At 41.2% G+C, this 24,076-nt stretch overlaps 2 protein-coding genes across 2 annotated transcripts in view; both read left to right on the top strand.

Annotated features, from left to right (window-relative positions):
* Positions 1–11,265, top strand: part of LOC138605735 (sodium-coupled neutral amino acid transporter 3-like) — a 40,968-nt gene extending 29,703 nt beyond the window's left edge. Inside the window, exons 9-17 of the mRNA XM_069678150.1 lie at positions 1,450–1,532; positions 3,148–3,206; positions 3,597–3,737; positions 4,561–4,640; positions 5,058–5,158; positions 5,724–5,848; positions 5,971–6,115; positions 6,388–6,491; positions 8,173–11,265. Coding sequence (XP_069534251.1) covers positions 1,450–1,532; positions 3,148–3,206; positions 3,597–3,737; positions 4,561–4,640; positions 5,058–5,158; positions 5,724–5,848; positions 5,971–6,115; positions 6,388–6,491; positions 8,173–8,277 — 943 coding nt within the window. The 3' untranslated portion in view covers positions 8,278–11,265. The remainder of the gene's footprint in view (positions 1–1,449; positions 1,533–3,147; positions 3,207–3,596; positions 3,738–4,560; positions 4,641–5,057; positions 5,159–5,723; positions 5,849–5,970; positions 6,116–6,387; positions 6,492–8,172) is intronic.
* Positions 11,266–12,672: 1,407 nt separating this feature from the next.
* LOC138606067 (guanine nucleotide-binding protein G(i) subunit alpha-2-like) overlaps positions 12,673–24,076 on the top strand; it is a 52,678-nt gene continuing 41,274 nt past the window's right edge. The window contains exon 1 of the mRNA XM_069678527.1: positions 12,673–13,435. Coding sequence (XP_069534628.1) covers positions 13,318–13,435 — 118 coding nt within the window. The 5' untranslated portion in view covers positions 12,673–13,317. The remainder of the gene's footprint in view (positions 13,436–24,076) is intronic.

Raw genomic sequence — 24,076 nt, forward strand, 5'->3', positions numbered from 1 at the left:
GTACCCTGATTTATTAGGCAATTGTTTAGCCGAAAACATGTAATTATATCTGGTCATGTCCAGAAAATCAACTTTATTGTAACTCTTAATGTATAAAGGGTGGGTGTGGCTCAGAGGTACAGTGGGTTGACCTCCAATCTGAAGGCAGTTCAGCTCCTCCAGTCTACATGTCATAGTATCCTTGGGAATTGAAATGTATATGACTTGAGTGGTCCAGAGACTAGAAAGGCGCTATGTAAGGGTTAATTTACCATTTACTATGTAATTCATTGAAACTGCCATTAATTAACAGCGTATATGTATGCTTCAGTAGTACCGTCCACCATTCCGTTCATTATGATGCAAAGTTCCTCTCCAATACATTTTTGAATAAATGTCATCAAAAAAAGTCTTAAAAAATATTTAATATTTAAATTGTAACCAATAATTGTAATTTTATTTTTTTCATTTTACCACTCAGTTGGGTTTGATACTATCCCAAAGTTGAGTGTCAGTGCTGTTTTAATGTCTTCTTCACAATGCCACATTTCAAATACAAAGACACTATTCAATTAAAGAGGGGGTATGATGCTGTTTCACATTTTAAAACATATATATAATGTTGCAATGTTGGATGTCCAGACTAAACATGGGTGAAGTTTCAAATCTGTAGGTAAAAGTATGTTGGAGTAATCCCCAGGCTTCTCAGCTCAGTCTGCAGGCTGCTGTGAACGCCAGGTTTCTTACTTTTTTCGACACGCTGCATTTTGTGATGTCACAAAGTGCAGCCCTCAGAGAGCTGGCCAATCAGAAGAAAGTGGGATTGTAGGGGCGGGGTTTCTTAAAGGGACAGAGCTGACTGAGTCGTTTCAGGCAGAGGCTGTATGAGGGCCTGCATAGCACCAGTGTGAGAAAAAAAATTAAATTATGCTAAGCTACTCCACAGGTATCACAGAGTGACATATTAAGCTTGATATTAGCATAATACCCCCTCCTTTTACAATATTTTTTACTGTCACATCTAAAAAAGCAAACCACCATGTTTAATCTCAGTGCAATATTGACTTTTCTATGAACACTACAGAGAACATGCCCTCTGTGTGTCTGAGCTGAAGTCACAGTTCTCCGTGTCCAGAGGTACAGGGAGGAAATAGGCTTATTATTCCCCCTTGAGATATTTGATTTCGTGGCTTCCAGTTAAGTTTTGTTTTATTTCTTTTTGCTTTAAAAGAACTATTCAGCACAGTCTTAATAGGTTTAAATTAATCCTCAATCAGCACCTGTGCTTGTAAGCCTTATTTGTGTGAACCTCATTTTCTAGCTGTTCACACACTTTTCTCGCATTTCTTCCAAATCAATATCTGACTCGGTGCAAACGCTTAGCAGAATGGAGATCGAGGGGAGTGTTTGAGCAGAGCACTTCCAAATCAATACATTTAATTATCTGTATCTCTCTGCCTCTCTTTGCAGTGAATGGTACCTGAATGGAAATTACCTCGTGATCATAGTATCCATCGCGGTCATATTACCACTGGCTCTGATGAAACAGCTGGGTGAGTATGTGATGTCATGTCCCTCTGACAGTGGGTTACCCATGTCATTATTGTTCAAGTCTGGGTTTACTTCAGAAGCCTGCGTTGTGTTGTGTTTTGTTTTCCTTGATTTAATTAAAATGAAAGTATAATTTATATTTACCTTAAGTTTGCCTCATTAGCTAACATGCGAGGCTGCAGCAGCAAACCAACTGAGTGTGCTCGATGAAGCAGTGTGAATTAGCTTAATTCAATTTGAAGATAAAATGTGTTATTTGTTCTCTGAAAAATAACAAGCTGTAGCTTTTCTAAAAGATTTTCTTTGCTTGCCAACTTGCTCTTTCAAAAACGCTTGAATCATGAAAGGAGCTCGCAGGTTTTTTTACCTTGCAACTTGCTCAAGGACACTCGATACAAGAGGGATATTTTTCACCATCACAGCTTTAACCTTGGACTTGAATTCCCATTTGTTGAAGCACCCCTCAAACTTTGATGACCTCCTTAACACCTTCTCAATTTGAACTTTTGCCATACACTGTATTAAGATAAATTCAGGGGGGTATTGCAAAGATTATAGACGCACACATGGATTCTTTAGTGATTATTTTTTAACTCTAATAAGAACAAACTCCTACGCATAACGCAAACTGCCTCCAAAATAATTGGCCTCCTCACCCCGGACCTCACAGACCTCAACAGCAAAGCCATAACACACACAGAGCCCATGTCATTGCACATGACCCTTAACACCCCCTCAATTCAGCCTTCACACTGCTTCCATCAGGTCGCAGATATACTGTAGGTAAAAGGGCATGCTACGGCAGGAGCTTTGTTCCCTCCGCCATAGCATCATTAAACGCCACCTGGTAACTGAAGGGAGGGAAAATGCTGTTACAGTATGTGTATATGTGTCATGTTGTTATGTTACGTTCCTTTTGTATGTGTTATTTATGTCACCTATGTGTACAGACTGTAGCAACACATTTCCTGGATAGGAATATAAAGAATCTAATTTAAGGGCTTGTTAATTCCCACGTTGATATGCGCCTTTGTTTCGTTATGGTATAGAGAGGGTTTTCAGAGCTGGGCGAGCCTACTCCGTCTTCCTCATCCCCTCCTTTCTTTTTTGTCAGTGACAATTCCCTTTGTTGTCCTCCTGAGATGTCCCTGTATGCAATTGCGTAGTTATGTCCGTAAATTGTCAGCGCACTAAATTAACAAGACGTCGCTCACTTTTCGTTTTTGGCTCTTGTGACACAATTTAAATGCAATGTGTTTCACGAGGTTGCTTCGGTGTCTGCCTGCATCGCAGCACTTCAAACGAGCGAGTATGTGAAACAAGACAGATGGAAAGAAGAAGAAAAAGCAGGGAAAGCCAGTTTGAAAGTGAGAAAAGGAGGCGTATTGGCTGACCTCTTGTAAGAGTTCAGTCTCCTGCCGAGACATCAAAGACAAGTCGACCAAAGGCTTAGAGAACATGCAGCTGAAGAAAATGCTGCTTTCCCTCACTAGTGATTAGTTATTAGAGTAAAGCAGAGAGGGGGGATATTTTACACAGCTTACATTAGCATTTTCTCCATGTTAGCCCTGCAGTTATATATTTCAGAGAAATGCTAATGTGGCCTTTGTCTTTTAGGATACCTGGGATACACCAGTGGCTTCTCCCTGAGCTGCATGGTTTTCTTCCTCATTTCGGTATGTGTACCTACACAGACATGCTAACTACACATCGTTATCCTGCTTTTTTATTCTTGTCTGTTGGCAGAAACATCAATGCATAAAATTAAAATGCACTGGGATCAGTGTGGAACGAGATTTTCTTCCCACCTTCCCACCACCTCTTTAGTATTCCCTACTCTCTCCCCTCACTGCCACGGACTAATGTTTGCACGCTGCGGTTCCAGGCTGTGTTGGTTCTCTGTCTTTCTCTGACCTAGTTTTGCCTGTATGAGCTGTAATCCACACATTGCTCCCTCTCTCTCTCTTACTCTGCCCTCTCAGTGCTGTATTTTCTGCGTGCCTGTTAGCCTACTGTGTCCCACAGCCTTTGTTTCTACTTAACCACCTCTCCTCTGCACTGTACAGGTCATCTACAAGAAGTTCAATATCCCTTGTCCATTTGTGGACTTTGCGTTTAACAGCACCGCCAGCGTGCTGAATGTCACGGATCCTGGAGGCGAGCCCGATCCTGCCTGTATTCCCAAAATGGCCAACCTCAACTCGCAAGTAGGTTTATGCATGTCACTCAGTCTGCAAATCCACCTCCACTGCAATGAGCACTGACACACACCCACTTATGTCATAGTTATCCTCAGCATGTTGCCAGCGACAGCTCACAATCCAAGCATGGGAATCTCACTTGGTCTGAAGCACTCAGTTGCACTCAGGATGAGATTGTGGCGCTTGTCAAGCTGTTAATAAAAGAAAACAGTGTGCAGTTAATGTACGGCTCAGAGACGGACGGTGACCTCCGACCTGTCTGCCTCTGTAACAAGAACTATAAAAGTTGCTGTGGCATTTTCTTGATTTCAGTCAGACCATCTCGTTGCCCTTTGCGGGCTAAAGAGCTGGCTGATTGAAATGGGAACGACTTGACATTTCTTTAAGTAGCCTTATTTTTCACACACAGTGCATACTTACACAACAGGAGAGGACTCCTTAAAGACTCTTAATCACAGCTAGCTCACAGCCAGCTGCTTTAATCTGTTTGATTGTTTCAATAATATAAGTTATGTAATGTTAGTTTTCTCCAGAGCGTTCCTGTTTTTTATAAAATCTTATAGAGTCTTTATAAGCATCCCTCAAAGATGTATGAGACCATTCCTAAACCAGGCTAGTAAGACCAACCCCGGCTGCTTAGCAGCTCATAAGTAAGGCATTCTAAATAGGCTAAAGCTGGGCCGCAGCCAGCCCAAGTTAATCACAGCTAAACAATTAGGTCTCTGTAATGTGTCAGAGGGAGTAATGGGCAGTAAAGTGCGAGGTTGGTGGTAAAACGTCTGGGATGGCGCTGCTGTATCTATGGTGACCTGTTGGGGTTCATTTTCAGACGGCCTACACCATCCCCATCCTGGCGTTCGCCTTTGTGTGCCACCCCGAGGTCCTGCCCATCTACACAGAGCTGCGCAAGTATGTTCTTACGCTGGAGAGCTCCTGCTAACTTTTGGACGAGAGGAAAATGGTTGCATAACAGGAGAGAACAGCTACTATGTCTGATTTGTGCTTGGCTCATCATGACCTAGTCACGTGCACCGCTTTCACTTTATTTTGAAATGAGTTGGCCCCTGCTTGTACGATGTAGCATGTTGTAAGTTTAAATTTGTCATCCTGCTTTGAAGCCCTGTTGCTTGTTTTCCTAAGATGAACTGTGATGTGCTTTTTAAATCTTTGAGAAATATTCCCGCGGCAGACGTAGCCCCACAGCTGGAGATGATATTTAACAATAACTGGGCTACATGCTTTCTTATACGGGCCGATACGGTAAATTGTGTGTGTTTATGTTTGTTTGTGTGTGTGACATCACACGGCAATATCTTCTGATTTCAGTCCCACCAAGAAAAAGATGCAGCATGTGGCCAACATCTCCATTGCAGTCATGTACAGCATGTACTTCCTGGCTGCCCTTTTTGGATACCTAACTTTCTATGGTGAGGCCTGGTCCTCCTCCCAACGCAAAATATCTCTCTCTCTCTCTCTCTCTCTGTGTCTCTCTCTCTCTCTCTCTCTCTCTCCATCTATCTGTCTGTCTCTGTCTCTCTATCTATGCCACACTGCCTAATTTTGCTTCTTTGTTTCTTATTCATGCTTTTAATTAGTTAATTGTAGCAATGTCATGTATTTGTTTGTTTTCATATCAGCACATTATTTAGTCACAATAATCCTGGAGGCTGAAGCATCATGATGCATCTGCCCCCTCTAGTGGTCAGATCTTACAAACACCATTTATACTGTAAACATAATATACTGCCCTGAAAGTTCCCATCAGTTATACATTAAAAAAACATAAAGTAGTAAATTACAAAGTTATTTTTACGTTAATAAATAATACATATAATAAAGTATGTTAATAAATTAAAATGTCTGTTTTTGTTGTGATTTATACCAGATAATATCAATATTTAAATTGTGTTATAATTATATCCTTGCTTAATCTTAGTGCTAAAAACGATGTGTTGCAGAGGAGTTCTTAAACCTTCTCTATTTCCCTCTCAGGTGAAGTGGAAGCAGAGCTTCTTCACACCTACAGCCGCATCGACCCGTATGACACTCTGATTTTGTGTGTGCGTGTCGCTGTGCTCACTGCGGTCACACTCACCGTACCCATTGTCCTGTTCCCTGTGAGTATGGTTTTAGCACCTTAAGTTTACACTTTGGCTCGATCTGTGGATGACAGATATTTTTTAATACACCTTGTTGTTTTAAAATATGATGAAACGTTTTTTTAAATTATGATTAAAAGGTACGGAGAGCGATCCAGCAGATGATGTTTCCCAACAAGACCTTTAACTGGCCTCGTCACATCGCCATTGCTGTCGTTCTGCTCACGTTCATCAACCTTCTGGTCATCTTTGCCCCCAATATCCTGGGCATCTTTGGGATCATTGGTAGGTTAGAGCAACCCCGGGATAAGAGGGGTTTTGACACATGAAGAATAAACATTAAGACAGACTGAACTTCAATATGGCGAGACATGCAAAACTTGTATATAAAAAAGGAATTGATATTTTTAAAAGGTCTTTTTTAGGGTCCCTGGTCATTTTTGTTTCCATATAGTCGGTACAGTGCAATCAGACTGGCAGCAGCACTTGAAGAGGGACTTATAATTCATGGGGAATCAGATTCATGAATAATTTTGTGTTTTTTGTCTGCTTTCCAGGTGCCACATCTGCCCCCTGTCTCATCTTCATCTTCCCTGCAGTCTTCTACATTCGTATTGTTCCCAAAGAAGAGGAGCCGCTCCGCTCGGCCCCCAAAATCATGGTGAGCATCTCTGAGAACAACAGATAAATATTTTTAATTTTATACCCCTTTCCCACCTAAATTTAGCGTGGTGACACAGGTGTTTCAGACCAGCTTATAGATGCCGATTGTCTTCTTTCCCATTGCCAGTGGAGTGTACACCTGTTGGTCTCTTTTCTGCGGCGTCACAAACGCGCCCGCAACAGGGTTAGTAAACAGTGAAGATGTTACGATGGTTAGGTCTTTATAGTCTGTTTATTAAACTTGGCGTGAAAAATTTGGAACGATGTTCGCGCGCCGTTTGGACGGAGACGGGCGGATTTTGTAGCTGAGATGACGAGGAGTTGCAGAAGTTACTGACGGAGCATAGCATTGCGCCGGAAAGGGGTATGAGATTAGCGTGTTGACAGAGCCGAGGCGATAATTACCCGGGTCTACTGCAGAGTCATTCGACCCGGGTCTGAATGCCGATTGTGGCCTTTCCCATTAAGCAAAAAAGCCGGATGGTAGTGGGTGTTAGTCGGTTTTTTGACCCTAAGGAAAACGGCTTTAGTTAGATTTATTCAAGGTGAATTGAAGTTAATCTGTCTGAAAATGTGGCAGAAATATACCGTCAAAGGGCTGAGGAAGAAGCTCTGTGGATTGAAAATGACTCACAAGAAACAAAACAATTTTAAATAGATGCCGACAGCCAGACTGAAAATCTTTCTTCATGTTTTTTTTTCCAAGTCTGTTAACCTCTGACCACACCTAGCTTCACTGATGCTGGTGTGGGTGTCGGCTGGTCGTGGTCAGAAGTGTGCACCTGTAACCAGACCCAACAGTGAGGTCAAATAGTACTGAAACACCCTAGAGTTCACTGCTGCATCAATAGAACTAGTTCAAAAATGAAATTGGCCTTCAACAATATACCAGGAAAAAAGTTACTCTTATCTAAAAAAAAAATGTAATTCTCAAATATCAACATCTGTGTAATTCTCAAAATAACATTATAAAACAGTTAGTTCTAAACAAGCAATTTGATTGGACAAGAGCAATTCATGTGAGTGCTGATATAGAGTATAGCAGCACTGGGACTTTACTACTTTACTTATCAATCCCCTCAGGTGTTATATAATGTCACATAATGAACGTTACAGAAAACAGTCTTTGTTTTCATTAATCAAACACACAGGCTAACAAAGCACCTGTTGTAAGGACTCTTATTTCACTTTTTGCATGAGAATTTAAAACATACAGCTAAATGTACATAATAAAAGGTAGATGGTCTGCAGTAGAATGTATGTTCAAACTAACTAAACATTATTATCTGTTGTATCTTGTTACTATTTCCTATTTTATGCTGCTTATAGAACTGTATAAAAGTAATATCACACCTGAGGGTGTGCTGTTGTACTGAATATCAGCATGGCTGCGATTATCTTCGGCCATAAGTGATATGAATTATTATATTATTATAGTCCTATAAAATAATCACAGACGTGATATTCAGTACAACAGCACTCCTTCTCGTGTGGTCTTGTTTTATTAGGGAATTTCCCCTTATAGGAAGTAAGTCATTCATATATTCTTTGATATGCTAAGGAAGTTTCTGTTAAGATGTCATGATCTGAAAAAGATGCATCCAGTTAGTGTTCCTACATTGGTCTCTTTATCTGCTGTTCTCTCTCGCTCTATTTAACTCACTCCTTCTCTCCTCTAGGCTGCCTGTTTTGCTGGGATAGGCTTCCTGTTTATGATAATGAGTCTCAGCTTTATCATCATTGACTGGACATCAGGCAACAGCAAAGCCAGCAGTGGTCACTAGGCACCACCTTCCATTTCTTTTGGGGTTTTATACTGTAGAGTTAGACCTGTGTTGTAATGTTACGGTTTTTACTTTGAATCATGTTCTGTGTTCAAGATGCCCATTTCCATTAGAGAATATTGGCCACAGAGGAGCAGTGTGGAGTTTGGGTCTCTATTTCTCTGCAAAAAGCCACTTCCTGCCAAACAGTGACTGCAGATCCAGGCCAGTAGAGTGTGTTTGGAAAGCTGATAGATAATTTACTAAATAGGCCAGGTGCAAAGTTTGAAGTTGATACTGGAGGCTGTGCCTTGTGTGATGGATGTAAAAAAGAGAAAAGCAACTATTTAGAACGCTGCTGTCTTTATATCCCGTCCCTGTGTGGATTGAGCATCTCTGCCAACCCTTAATGATCTATCTGTAAACTTTGAGGCATCCTTCTTTTAATTGTTGAATGCCAGAAATGTTTTAATCATAGAAAATTATGTTATGATTTTTATTTCTATCATTATCATTATTATTATTATTATTCTAAGTTATTTTAATAACTGCGTCTTTGCAATTCTGTGCAAATACAGGGGAAAGCGGTAGCCGCACGGAAAGATAAGTTAAAGGAGTAGTTTAACATATTTGGAAACATTCTTCCTTACCTTGTTGCACAGAGTTAGATGAGAAGATTGATACCAATATTGTCTGTACAATAAACTTAAAGCCACAGCTAGCAGATGATTAGCTTAGTTTAGCTTAGCTTAGCTTAAAGACATGTTGAACTAAAGTGTTAAATGAGAAGATAAATATCACTATTGTCTGTACAATACATTTGAAGCTCCAGCTAGCAAATGCTTAGCTTAGCTTAGCATAAAGACATGTTAACAAAAGTGTTGAACTATTCCTTTAAGTTGTGCAGCCTTTAGCTCCTATTCCACTGAATCATGCTGCTGCTGTGAGGAGTTAACATCCTCACCTGCGACAGAGCAAGGGTGCAAAACCGCAGTCAGTATGTGGTATAGTGTTGTTTGCACATTTATCATAACATTCCTAAACAATATGACCTAGATGTATATTTTTATTATTAATCACTACCTGATGAAAACCTCAGAAGATGCAGTATGGACTGATGACATCATCCTCAGCTAGGTCTATCAGAGGCAGGAACAGTTTAAAAATGGTTCCTGGCTAGATCACTACACGAAGGACTGCCTGTATTATTCAGAGTTTTTTTTATTCAGTATCACTGTGCAAATGGCCGTGATAAATGGTACTGATGACCTCATTAGTTGGATTGTACAGATGAAAGTGATAAGTGAAAAGAGAAAAGCTACCGCACAGTGTTCTTAATCATCATGCAGGGATGATTTTTACCTGAAGATTTGATGTGTTGTTTCTGAACATTCACTGGAAGTAATCAGAGATAACCAAAACATGTATAAAAAGACAACAGGGTCACTTCGTTCAGTTGTTAGAAACAGTTTTGATGTCTGTAAATATGTCTGTGTCCAGCACAAGCTTGATCCCTAACAAGAACCACAGACATGGGATTACTGTCTTCTTTAACAATCTTGAATCTTGGTGGTTAGCAATAGCACTTTCCTTTGATAAGCACAACCTCTCGTAGCTCTGACTCAGTTGAAATGCAAGCAAATGATATCTGGAAAATTCACATATTTTATAGATGTGATTTAAGGGCATGTCCCTGTTGTATAACAAAGTCCTTGATAAATGGATCGGTCTAATGTAGATTATGAGAAATTAGCGATGTATTGATGGTAACATATGGATGTCTTCGCAAACACTACTTGAAATAATGTCAAAGTTGGCTTTCCTGTGAGCCTCTCCGATCATGCCTCCTCTGGTCCTTTCTGTAGATAAAACAAATAACTATTTGGATGTACTGTTGGAGGTTATTAAAGTGTCCATGTTTAACAAAAGAAAATACTGTATTTGAACTATAGTACCTATATGCATTTGTGTTGTTAAAGCGGGACCTGTACTCTGATGAGAAGAATAATATTCGTGTCCTACCATCCATGGATTAACAGTTTAAACTTCATGTTTAATGTTTATTCGGGCGTATCAGTTGAATCTGATTCAGTGATGGAAAACAGGTTGAAAAACCTGTGCATTTTTGTTTGTTTGTTATATTTGTCTGTTAAAGTCAGTGGTTTGTCATCAGTGGTATAGTTTGGTTCAATGCTGACTTCCTCGCTGCTTTGCAGCAGACTGTAACATACTAACTTGGACTTGAGCTGGTGTTCTTGCCTACATTTCATTATTTTTTAAATGACAACCTCCATTACACCAGACTACAGTATTGTCCTGTCAAGTAGTTACACAACAAACCTCTTTTGACCCCCATTTGTTTTTGTTATAACTAGATATATGATTGTTTTATGTGTCTGTATGCAGAGGGAATAATCTGGATCAGCCACTGGGGCATAACTTAGTGTTTGATGTTGTTTAACCAATGCAAGGGTTATATATACTGTATATCCCCCACTTCCTGTTCCTAGTGAAGTTATTGACTGTATGTTGATGAGTCATTTGGTAAATGAAATGAGTGTTTTTAACGGTGCACAATACAGAAACTTTTAAAAATCTCACAAAATGCAAAAAACGAAAAATAAGAGGCAACAAAGCGAGGGGATGTGTTGTAAGTGGCTGATGGAAGATGATCTCTGAGGACCTCTATTTAGATCTGACTGTCGTTAGTCTCCCTCTGTGTGATTTATTGAAGTGTGTATGATTGAAAAGTAACATATTAAATATTGACATCGGCCAGCATTTATAAATAATGTATATAAATGTATACCCTTTATATTCTATATGCATATCTAGTTTGTACAATGTAAATAGAATTAAAGTTTTAGTCCGATTAAAAATATAAATGTAATCATTTTCAAAGTGCTTTTAAACCTTGTCCTTCTATTCATGTCTATTTTCTTGTATCTCTATATATTTTAATATGTTGCTGGCAGTTATTGTACTGTAAACAATGTTGCAATAAAGATAATGAGGTAACAAAACTTTGATCTTCCATCATCTGTCAGATATCTGATATTTCTCCCCTCTTTCACACCATTCAGGGGGTCTATTGTAATCTGTTTTGCAGATTATGAGAGTGAATAAGAAGAATAAACAGCTTTAAATGGACCACTATGGCTGGGTGACCTGTAGGCAGTATGACCTGAAATTTTAAGCAAGTATATTTTGGTGATAAGAAGAAACACATGAAGTTGTATTTCATGCATCTCAATCCAACAATGTTTTCACAAATGTACTCTAATTCTTATTCATCAACGTTAAATAAGTAGCATATATCTCCTTGGCCCCCCCAAAAAGCGTAATAACATAAGATTTTGAGGAACAAAAACAATAAAATGAAAGGGCTTTTTCTCTTGAGGGTTAGGAGTTAGTCCACAAGGTGGCACTAAAAACCTGTGGTATGCCCAAGTTGTGGAGCTATGTCTCAATGTAACAATGTTTTATGTAGCAAAGCAGTTCTAAAAGTGTTATTTATCTAGTTTGTATTAAGCTTATTTTAAATCTTAGTTATAGTTCAATACCTATGTATAATCTTTACGGTCCAAAACCGCCGCCATTCTATTATATTGATTTTTTTTACAGTAGCCAAATGACAGTCTGCGGAGTCCATTTGTGGCGCAATACAGTGGTGGACAGTTAGTAAGGACATTTAATAATTAACTGTGGGCGTAAGTACAGTACTTGTACTTGACTTACTTAGATTTGATGCAGCTTGATTGTGCAATACTACAATGTGCTTTCATTTGGTTACATCATCATAATGCTACATGTAAATATCTATATCAATACAACATTTTCAGAGGGACTGTCCTGTATAGTGAGTACCATACTCTTTTGGTTGGCTACTTCAAATACACAATGAGAATACTCTTGTAGCCACCTCTCGTTGGCCTTAGTAAGATTTTTAATACAGTAGCATACTTTTAATTTGAATTATGTATTTTCAACATGGTAGGACGCTTCTACTTTTACCCAGGTAAACGTTTTAATTATGCCCCCCCCCCCCCCCCCCCCCCACACACACACACACTTTCTGTTCTTTTAAAATGAATAATTTGTTATTAAAATCTACAAAAGGCCTGTACCGTATATTAGTGCTAAATATTAGCCAGAAATGTAGGCTATTAAAATATAAGCAAACAAAAACATTTTATCTCTCTTCTCTTCAACTGAGGTATCCCAAATTTTTTCACTTGGGTCAGTAAATCATACGAATTGGCACAGCACAAAAGCAGGGAAATACTATCTTCAACGGTTTTTAAAGTAAGCAGTTGACTACATTTCCCATGAAGCACTGCGGGTGGGCGGTTTATTCCTTCTTCTGAAGGTTGGCTCTGCTGCTGTTGAGCTGGGAGGTGACGGCGCTGTCTGTCTCGCTGTTTGTCGGACGGAGGGGAACTTCACGGCGGCTACGGGTGTGGCTTCAAACGTGATAAATCTCAACGCGGGGGAAATAATGCGTAGCGGCAATTAGGACTAAAACAAACAAACAAAATATATGAAATACCAGAGACAGATAGCCTCGTAAAAGTGTTTGTGTGTGTCCGGTAGCCTGACTGGCAGGAATCCGTGTGCTCGGTTTTCAACAGCTGGAATACTTTTTTTTTTTGCTAACTTCGTGGCCCGTTTTCGTGTGTTTAACTTGCTCTTCGTGGGAACTGTAGCTTAAAGTCAACTCAAAGTTGCTTTAGCTTTTTTTCGGTCGCTGGACAACTTCTCCACTCTCATAAGAAAGCACCAATGCTGCTGGCCGATTGACTGTGAGTCTTTGGGAATTTCATACGTGAGAAAAACCAACTTCTCACCTCAGAAGGAAATCGTTTGTTTCTATGAGTTTCTTTCCCTCTCGCGGATGAACGGACTCCGTCACGTTTTTCGCCACTCAACAAAAAGTCTCCTTACTCAACTTAAACCCTTATTTTGTTAAATAAGGGTTTTTTTGCCACTCGGCCGTTAATTATTTTTTCCCAGGTGATATTTTCCCACTAAGCAGCAGTCCTGAAGCGCGCACTAGGAACCATGGGTTGTACGGTCAGTCAGGAAGATAAAGCGGCGGCCGAGAGGTCTAAAATGATTGATAAAAACCTGCGTGAGGATGGAGAGAAGGCGGCGAGAGAAGTGAAACTGCTCCTGCTGGGTGAGTAGTCTGGCTCCACAATGTTCCTTAGTTGCAAAATGTCCACATTGGTGGTTGCAGACGAATTGTGCAACAGCATGAAACACTTGAACGGACATGACACATGAGTAAAATAGGAAAAAAGTTCACTAATGCTATTAATAGTAACATTTTTGTGCCTTTAAAAATGTGGCCTTCATTCAAATCCTTCCCATTGTTGAGGTATTTTTGTAGCTGCACCATAACTTTAGTTTGTTAGTTAGTGACACTGCCACATGTTAAAAAGCAGCATGACCTTATTTAGCCCTACGCTTTTATCATTAAATAAGTTGTGGGAAGTTGAACCAGCACCCTGGAGAACATGTCCCCTCCAGCAAGGATGTGAGGGAATTTGTGAAATGCTAAACCCTGGATGTTGAGTGACATATCAGACCAGAGTGTTTTTTTTTCTTTATTTAGACAGTACAGCCAAAATAGGCAGTCTTAGGTTTGAGTGGTTTCCTCCCAGCGGGGCTGAACTTCGGGGTCTGCTTGATAATGAGTGGGCTACTGTTTGGACAGAGATGGTGAACTGTTCCCAGCACTGGATGAATAGAATTCACACACAAACTTATACATGCAACAACTGATTGAAAGTACTCCTCGGTAGCAAAGACAGAATTTCCCATGTCTCCTTTGTTATTTAACTTTCCGTTTGAGGGATTGAGTTATTCTGCTGCTCACATTCCTTTTAGGTGGTCCTACACCTTGTTCTATGCCTGCTTTCTCACGCAACAGGGCTCCTCTGAACTTTAAACCTCACTTCAAATGCAGCTCAGAGAAGAAAAAGAAAGTAAGCAGCAACGCTCACGTCTGCCGAAGGAATAGATTGCATGAATGAAATCAGTGAATTCCTGCATTGATGATGCGTCTCATCTCGTGCTCATTACACTCCTGGGGTTACTCCTGTTGATGCCTCAAAGGAATCGATGCAATTTCCCGAACGCGCAGTGTGTAATTTTCTGTGAATAGACAGTGATTTTATATTATTCATGACACCTTGCTGAAATTTGGCAACTTGGAGTCCTTTTTCTTCAGATGTTTGTTTATATGTCTTCAAAAATATGAGGAAAATTGACAATATGAAAGCGTTCTCTGTGTAAGTGGAACCTTTAGTTTCTCTTTTTGCAACATCTCAAATATACTTTCTTTTCTTTCTATAACTTGTTTAAATCTGAAATAATTTGGGTGATTTCGGTACATCCCGTGCAGTTTGTAACGAGTGACTGGTCATCTCCTCTCCTGACAGAAAGCCGAACATTGTGCTTGAATTGACAGTAAACACACAGAGAGTGTTTCTCTCCTGGCTCTTTGAAGAGACGGCTGGTTGTTAAGTTGTGCCCCTGGTTAGAAGGCTAATTACACACTCGGCTCTGTACAGCAGGTTGCATATCAGTAATTACCATCCACCGCCGTGCTTGGGGGTTGAAAGGAATTATAGGAGAGGTCTGAATATGAACCCAGGGTTCACGAATCTGTGCGTAAGTAAGAGCTGTACACTTTGAATTACCTGTAACAGCATGTGAAGGCTGCTTCTAGAGCTAAACCTGGTATGTATGGTTAAGGTTTCCTTTTATATGCAGTTGTTCATTAAAAAATATCGTATTTGGATACTTGATTTTACACTCCTTCTTTGAGGATGTAACCCATTGTCGAAAGGGTGCATTGTTACAGTTTGTAGCTGAAATCAAAATCCATCTATTGAATCCCAGAATGTGTGACAGAGGTGTGACATCCTTCCAGAGGTGCGACATCACGCCTCCAGCGATGCTTTCAGCACTCACATCTGCTGCCATGGTATCTGATGGAACAGCTGAGGAAAGCTTCCCTGCTTACTAAATAGACACACATGAAAAAGCAGTCTGTCCTGTGTGTCCATTGAAGCCTATCTTGTGTCGCTCCCAAAGCAAACAGGAGAGACTCTGAGATGAGGTTTAGGTTGAAAGATGAGCCTCGTTTCAGAGTCGTGAATGACGGATCTCCTTTTGAATCAGCTTTGAAGCACACACTTCCTGTAGCAAGCCGAGGAAGTCTCACACAAAACTGCATCAAAATCTAAGTGCTAAATATTTTACCTGCTTTAAACGAACAAATCCAGCAAGGAAATTCCACGGTAACAACTTTTCTCTAATAATGCCTCCCCAAAAAAAAGATGTCTACTCTGTATTAGATTGTTGTGTCTTGTTCGGCGTCCCCAGAGAAATCCATTAGTTAATGTAGCAGAGAGGACTTAAGCTTTCATTAACAGGAAGCACTCATTCACGGGCCTCCCTGCTGATTCTGCTCTTTGATTTACATTTAATCTCCTCCCCTTCGACAACAAAAAAATTGCTGCTCACTTCAGTTGATTTTCTCCTTTCTTTTGCTTACCAGCCCTTTTTCCCCCCGCTTAGCTCGAATGAAAAGTTTCTTCTTGGAAGCATGCTCTGCTTAGAGCAGCAGCCTGGTAGTAGGAAATATCTCTACATGATTCACACACACACACACGCACACACACACACACTTCAGTGTTAGTTGAACACATTTCGCTCAGAGGCATGACAGGCAGTGATGTTATGTAAATACATTGGCACACTCAATACATGCATGCAGCCTGTGGGCACAGTTTACTGGGACATTTACTTCTTACACGCTTATACGGACACAGATTTGACTAAAATATCTTGATGTGTGCACATTAAACTGCAGCACATACGTGTTTATATGTAGGGGAAAATGATTCTTAGAGGAGACACGACTTTATTTCAAGTCTTTACTGCAGCTGATATGGTGACATTGTGATTAATTCCCTTTTCTTTTATCGCTTGATATACAAGCATGCACTGCAGCACACGTGATAGACTCAGTTTATGACTTGGTCGATGCTACAGCGCAGAGTTGGCTTGGATTTCATTACACAGCTCCTCGTAGTCACCGCAGTGAGCCTGCCACATGTAACAATGTAAGGCTGACATACTGTGCAGCCTGCAGGCAGTTATACTCATGATCAAAGAATCAAACCGTTAATGTAAACCGAAGGAGGCCTCCATGTGACATTGCTCGCACCACGGGAAGGGAGATGTGCTGTTAATATTTCCTGGCTAAGAATATATCATGTCAGTGTAGACAGGGGATGTAAAGAGAGGCTTGTGTAACTCTTAACATGCTAAGAAGACGTGTTTTTTTCCACAGACAAGAGAGAAATAACCCACATGACATAAGACCAAGAGTCATTCTCTCTTCCTCCTTTATGTCTGGTTTCTGCAGTGTGCATGAGGATGCTCATGCTCATACATCTGCAGATTTTGCTAATGCTGTGGTCAGGATGGGGAAGTGGTATTCAAGTGAACATTACAGCAGTTATTGGGTGGTAAGAGCTTCAGCTAGAAATCCTGGTAGATACACTGTACCTGAAATAGTGGATTTATAAAAGTCAATCTTTTTTTTCTGCTGGGAAATTCACTCACAAAACACTTTAAACTTCACAAAGGAAGTGCCATACAGATCCCCAGAAGATCACAAGGTGGTTGGCAATGTAACACCTGCTTCTGATGCTATCGGGGAAACGCTTCCTGTTCGTTAAACACAAGTTATATGCTGTTTGTGGTAGCAACACGAGGTGTTTGTAGCAGTAAGAAAATGGCACAGGAAACAGAAACTTTTTGATCTCAACGCCACTCTTGGAGAAGTCTGTCTCGTCTTTAGCCAGCTTGTCTTTCTCTTACTCTATTATTTAACCAATACCCACATTTGTAATCACATGATATTGGGGAAATTGGTTATGTAGTCTGGTGGAGGTTTTCCAGGGCCCGTTGGAGAAGCGGATAGCGTCCTCTAAAGGCACAGAGCGAAACTGCATTTTTTTCCTACCATAATGGCATTAGCTCCCCGTAATAGCATGATAGGACTGAGGTTGAAAATTGGCGAACTGGCCCTTTAAGGGTCCGATACTGTGTTTGTGTTTGTATGATCTCACATTAAGCGCTATTTGCTGCTTCAAATGACAATCACTGTCACTCTGTAGCTTCCTGTTTTTGAAGGAAATGTTTACATAGCTCTCTGCTCGCCGTTCCATTGAGAATTTAAATTCACACATTGTTTCTTTTATGTCAAATGTTATGTAGTTATGAACTACCAGGTGTATCTAATGTAAACATTTATCCCGGGCAGATAACTGTGGGATTGAAGCCTGCCCATTTGCGTCACAAATGGATTTTCCTGGAAGTGTTTATCTTGTCTTGCAGTCGGTGTCACATCACCTGCACCGAGGTTTGACCACAGCCCCCATCAGATAAACTTCTGGTATGAAAATCATTGGAGGTTATCTTTTATACCCTTCTTTCATGTTATTCTACAGAGCTCCATTAAAGATGCATTCATTATTCTGTAAATTATAGACTTAAAACCATTAGATAGATTTATGTTTGTATTGTTAAATTTAATTTCCCTGTTGCAATAAAAGGCAGCTGCCAAACACTCCAGGGTATGAGTTAAGCTCACCTAGTTTTATTAGTTTGTAACTGCTGTCACACGTTTTAAAGGCAGTTTGTGGGCAGGAGAGCAAACGCCCACCTTTTTCACATTTCTCTTGCATGCTTTGATTAGAAACTTTCTCAAGGCTTAGCATTGCAGACATACTATTGATCAAAGAGAGAGAGAGAGCCTATCGACTAGCTCAGCCACTGCTGCTGTTTGTAAAAAGACATCAATCTTACATGTTGAGCTGAGCAGGAAACCTGAGCTAAAGCTACTGCAACAGTCGAGAGGCAGGGACCTCGGGCCTCCGACTCCGGTCTGATCCTGTTATTATCTTATTCTCGTTAGTGATTAGAGATGATTGACTGGTCTGAAAAATTCTGGATAGTTGCCCAAATCATTTCAATTGACTCTCATACCTGTCCATGATAAATAGGTGTGACAAAAGAGGAGTTAAACCTTTCAAATGAGGCTGCAGTACAACCTTAAAAACGGTTACATCGCTAAGCGTTTTCATAACACACAGGCGAATGTGTGCTGAATGAAAGACTAACCTTTGGGCTACAGCACGCTGCTAAAAAGCACAGTCATGTATTTACTGTAGATGCTCCTGTTTGATGTCAACACAAGGTGTTCTACTGCTGGTCAGCTGATGTGGTCAGTTGCTGCACAGACACCCAGTTCCCCCCTCCTATTAAAGTCAGTGTCTGACTTTTAGCGGGCGCCAGGTGTGATTACAGTCAGCTGATAATAGAGACGTGAGTTTCCCAGGCTGAACCGAGCCAGACTGATCTTTTTCCACAGGTAGAAACAGCTCTACCTCTGAGAGGACACTCGCAGCTCCAGGAGAAACCTCATCTCATCAGCTACTCTGGAACCGATCTTAACAACAAGCCCTTTTGGCAAAAATGTGCCAGTTCCATGAGATGTATCAAACGAGCTGCTGCCCTGTGTTTTAGGGTGATTTGGCTGTGTTTACTCAACAGTCTGCACCACACTGCTGCCCAATTAGCTGTATGACGCACTGGATGGCAGATCTGTGAGTGTGTATGTGAAGCAGCAGAATATCCTGCAATTACAGGGAGAGCTGTAAGATAAAAACCCGCTCCTGCAGACTGTGTGTCTCAGTGCGAGCCCTCTGGGACGAGGCTGCACTACTCTCTCCGCTCTGGAGATACTGATAGCTCAGAAAATCGGCTTCAGTCCCTAACTCTACAGACAGCTCATATCTTTATGTTTTATCCACTTTACTCCTGATGTGTCAAGAGACTCTAAACTAGCTCAGAGTTAGGTATTCTACTTATGAGAAAGTTAGTTTGTGGCTTTTTTTGTGTGTGTGTCTCGGTTTCCCAACGTGTCTTTTGCAGCCCTCTGTTCGGGTCACCACAGGGTGTGAAGATGCTTGACACAGGGACAGATCGAGAGTGATTCTCCGTGCACGCCCTCTGCCTCTGATAATGTGTGGGAAGGGGAAGTAGATACTGCAGCATGTGGGCCTGCAGACATGCACAGGAACTGTTGCAAAATGCAGAGCTGTGTGATTTAAGACAGAAGGATGACAACCAAGATTTTTTAAGAGTTTAGAAACTTAGATCTTATCCACTGAGGTTTGTACGGCCAAAATACATTGTTGACTGTCAACAAGGGCGGTAAGATCTCAGATGAGATCTACTGGACGTTGTTTGTGGATAGACATGCGGCCGAGGAGCTTTTTATGACGTGTTATTTATGGTGTTTTTCAGTGATGTGAGCACTGTAAATAACGTTATATCACCACCATTGCAAAAGAACTTTCAGTATTAGAGATGTAAGGATACCTGTTTAAATAAACCAAATGTATCCGCATGAGTAGAAACCATTAAGGGTAAGGGAGAGGACATGAACTGACTTACTCGAGCACATCACTCAGTAGTTTATCATGTCTTTCTTCCATGTTTCGCCCCAGGGCCAGAAAAGCCTTTATGCGCCAGTTTGAACACAAACGTGATTGACATCATTCTGTCCTGAAAAAACACAATTCACACCCTGAGTTCATGACCCCCCCCCACGCACACACACACACACACACACACACACACACTCACACTCACACTTTCCAAAGCACCACTAGAAAAGTCAAAGTTCCCCTCTTTATATTTCTTACATTTACAAGTGCCTTTGGGGACTTTGGCCTGGAGCTGGTGGGTGGTTGGGGCTTTCTTTGTCTGACCATGTCATTAAACACACATACAGCAAACCATTATCCCCTCTCTCCCCTCCCACTGTCCATTTCCCTGTTCTTGCTATTATAGGAAATGAGCTCACTTCACTTCCCCTCCATCCTCATCCCGTTATCCTGTCATTTTTTTCTGCCGTGGAAGGTCTAGTTCTCTAGGGGCTTCCCCCGGAGGCCGGCCTGCACTCTTGGCTTTGTGCATGTGAATATGTTGCAACCAGCTAAAGTGCACTGAGACATCCGGATGTTGAAATGTTACCAGCAGAATGAGTAATGGCTGAATGGGTACAATGAGAGACTTAATCTGTGACAAATAATGTGTAACTAAGTATGGAAGCAGAGGATGGCTTCACTAAACCACTAATATGCGGAGTCCGACAGATATATCGGTTGGCAGAGTTTATCGGGCCGATATGAGCCTTTCACCAGATATATCTGTATGAACTGTTTTCAGGTAAGTGCTGATTTGTACGTTTTTTTTTTTCAGAACTGCAGGAAACAGTTCTTGTTGTGACCCTGAAATGGCGTCATCGCTCTATTGTTTACAATATTTTCCGCTCTATCTGCAGCAGATCCAGCACAGCTGTCTGCTCAGCACTAGAATGTGCCAATTTGCCAGCCCAAACTTGATCTTAACAAAAGACATCATGATATCAGCTGCTGTATCGGTAACTGGTGAATTTTAGATCTAATATTGCTGTCACTGTCAAGCGTCCCATATCGGTCGCTTTTGCTCTCGTTCGCGGTGCAGTGATGGTTTGATCCACACAGTCTTTTCATTCCTCTGTTAGCATAGCAGCTGCTCAAATGTGTTCGAGGTGTATCCCTGTATCCACCTGTTTCTCTGTGTTTAGTAGCTCTTGGTAAGCAAACAGCAGAGGAACAGAAAGAAATGATCTCCCATATGTGCCCGTTCTCTCTTCCCCCTGTTCGCCCTTCTTCACATCTCTGAAGTCCTCCAGTATCATATTTAGCTTTATCTGGGACCTGGCTTGATGATCTGTCAACACCACCGGCTTTCAGCTGCTGCTGGCTCCTGCTGACGCTCATGTGAGTTGCATGCTGAGGAGAAAGTGCATCGAGTGAGGTGCCTGACATAACACGAGCAGCAGGGGCCCTTGTGAAGGTGATAGATGGTGGGAATAGTTTAGATGTCGCACTGGGTGAGCTGGTATGTTTGTTCCCCCCCGGGGACCCTGGGGTGATAATGTTATGACAGCTGCACTGTCAAGCCCGTAATTCAAAGGTCAATTTGTTACAGTTGTACTGCCTGTCGTCATCTCCTCTTTCTGATAACTGAACACAAACTTCATTGTCATCTCTGATCCCTATTTAGAGCTTTTGCCTGTAACTGGATGAGTCTCCTCCAATCATATTATCTCTGTGGAGCTCAAGATAAAGCCTTTTTCCACACAGTATCTGATTTACTAAACAACAAGACTGAAAAACACTTAATAAGGTGCCCTGGCATCATGCAATCGTTGGCTAAGTTCTCCCGACAAAAAAAAAAAGCTCAAAGCCTGGACAGGGTTTGTGCTTGTTGAGTTAAATCCCTTTAACAAAATCTTCTGAATACTGAGAGGTATTTTGTAGGCTCGTTTTGCTTTTAGCACTTCTTTCTCCTGGTTTTTAGCTGTATTTGCTGACACTTTCCCCCACATTTTTTTTCACGTCACATTCAATATCATAATGGGCCTTGGACAAGTGTTGCCACAGGTTTTTCAGACCTGGGAAGAGCCGCTATTAAATGCTGATCGTCTCTTTTCCCATTGCCAGTGAAGTATACTTCTTTCGGTCTCTTTTCTGCTGCGTCACCGTCTGACGTCACAAACGCGCCTGAAACAGGGTAAGTAAACAGTGAAGATGTTACAGTGGTTAGGTCATTATTGTATCTATCACTCTTTCAGTCTGTGTATCAAACTTGGCGCCGACAAATTTGGAACGATGTTCGAGCGCTGCTCGGACGGAGACGGCCAGAATTTGTAGCCGAGATGACAAGGAGTCGCAGAAGTTACCGACGGAGCATAGCATCGCGCTGGAAATGGGTAGGAGAGTGTACAGCAGTTAACAAAATAAGAAATATCTAATAAAAAATGTCTTAACTATTGCTTAAACGCATAATAGAATATTTATTCCAGGAACAATGCATTATTAATACATTTTTAAACGCTCAAATGACCCTGCGCTTGCCGTACTCTAAAATAATGCTGGTAGCCCGATTTGAGAAACACTGCAACAAGTCGCTGAGATGAAACCATACTGTTGCTTCTCCCATGTGGTTTGGTTTGTTTCAGCTAAACAATATAGTTCACCGGATCACTGCTGTACCATCACAGCCTTTTATAATGACCGTATTCATCAGAGGCAGTGTTCTGTTACACCCCGACAAGCAGTCGTAACTCGCATCGCATTCATGACCTTTCCAGACCCGTCTCAACAGGCAGTTGTCGGTGCTGTGGAGCCTGACGAGCTCAATGTATTTTTCTTATTGCTCCGGTTACATTTGCAGCTGCACGACCTCAGCTTTAATAACAACACCAAACGACTCAAGTTGGTGTTGCTGTGAAATCGATTCATGCCAAGAAATTACACTCGGGGGGTTTTTTGTAGGAAATGTAGGATTTCTTTTTTGACAAATGACGGTACAAAAAAAGCACTGTGTTCAATTTCCAAAACCAATCAGAGCTTCCTTCTGCTCTGCGAGTGATCCTCTGTGGGTACAAGCCATTTCACGGCCTCACAAATGAGAACAGCACGCAGAACATAGCCATCTCTTTTAAGCTCAGTTTAATCCTTACATTTCACCATATTCTGTCAATAAGGTTGGTTTCACTTCACACACTCTTAAATAAGTCACTATTAGGGTTGAGACGTCACTTTTAACTACCGTTTCCCCTTATTTTAAGGTCGTCTTATATCTTTTACCATTTTTGATCAGGATTGTTAACTGTGTGGCAGATGGAATTGATGTCATTTCCTGTTTCATCCCCCGCCTCCCTCCCCCTTCATCTCACACTTCCTTTTTCAGCTGGCTGCCTGTAAAAGGGAAGTAGATGCGGGTCTTTTGTTCAGCTGGTTGAGGAAACCAGCACACCCATCCTGTGTCAGTCGCTTGGTTCTGATCCTCACACTGTAGCCTCCACTGTCTGTCTCACACTCAACGCAACAATGAAGCCGTTAAACAAATCTGATTTAAAGCTTTTTCTTCTATCAACACCCTGCGCATATATCAAAGGAAAGCGGCCACCCTTCCTCTACTTTTTTGTCTCCTAAAAATGACAGCAGAGTTAACAATCCTCGTGTCAGTTTCACAGTGCAAGTAAGGGGAAATAAAGCACGAAAGTGACACACATACACACCCCTTATTCGGGTCAATAGCATGCTGTGTCTGCCTTCAATAACTAGAATTAAAAAAAGTGTTAGCTGGGAAACTCTGGGACTGTTATCCTCTGCACATAATACTCAGTCAGTATTATTATTTCCCTGAACACACCCCTCAAGCTCTAGAAGGATCTTTGGAAAGTACGAACTGGAGCCATAAAAAATGTTTGTACTTTAGTGTGTTGTTTTGTTTTCCACCCCATTAAAAAAAAAAAACTCCTCTTAAAGTTGCAGGGTACAGTGGAGAAATGTGTGTGTGTGTGAGACCCCATACCAAGCTCTCCAACTTTCAGGAAAACAAACCCATGGCAACGCAGGCTGGGTTGTGCCCCTTGTAATTTATGTGTGTGCGCATGTGTTGGTGTGGTGTATAATTTGGCATGTGGGAGGCGGGCTGACGCTCCTTCACATACGACACACGAGCGAGTTTTCGACTTAAAATCAGTTCAAAAGGCCTCTCCCATGAGGGGATTATGATTAGAAGGCACAGGGTTTAAAATAAAGCACATATTAAAATGCACAGTAGACGCCGGACATGAACAATAGAAGCATTTACTTCTTAATAGCCTCTG

This window comes from Semicossyphus pulcher, unplaced genomic scaffold, assembly GCF_022749685.1.
Source record: "Semicossyphus pulcher isolate SPU_LCO1_2020_fin unplaced genomic scaffold, fSemPul1.0.p SCAF_3, whole genome shotgun sequence".
NCBI classification, from domain to species: Eukaryota; Metazoa; Chordata; class Actinopteri; order Labriformes; family Labridae; genus Semicossyphus; species Semicossyphus pulcher.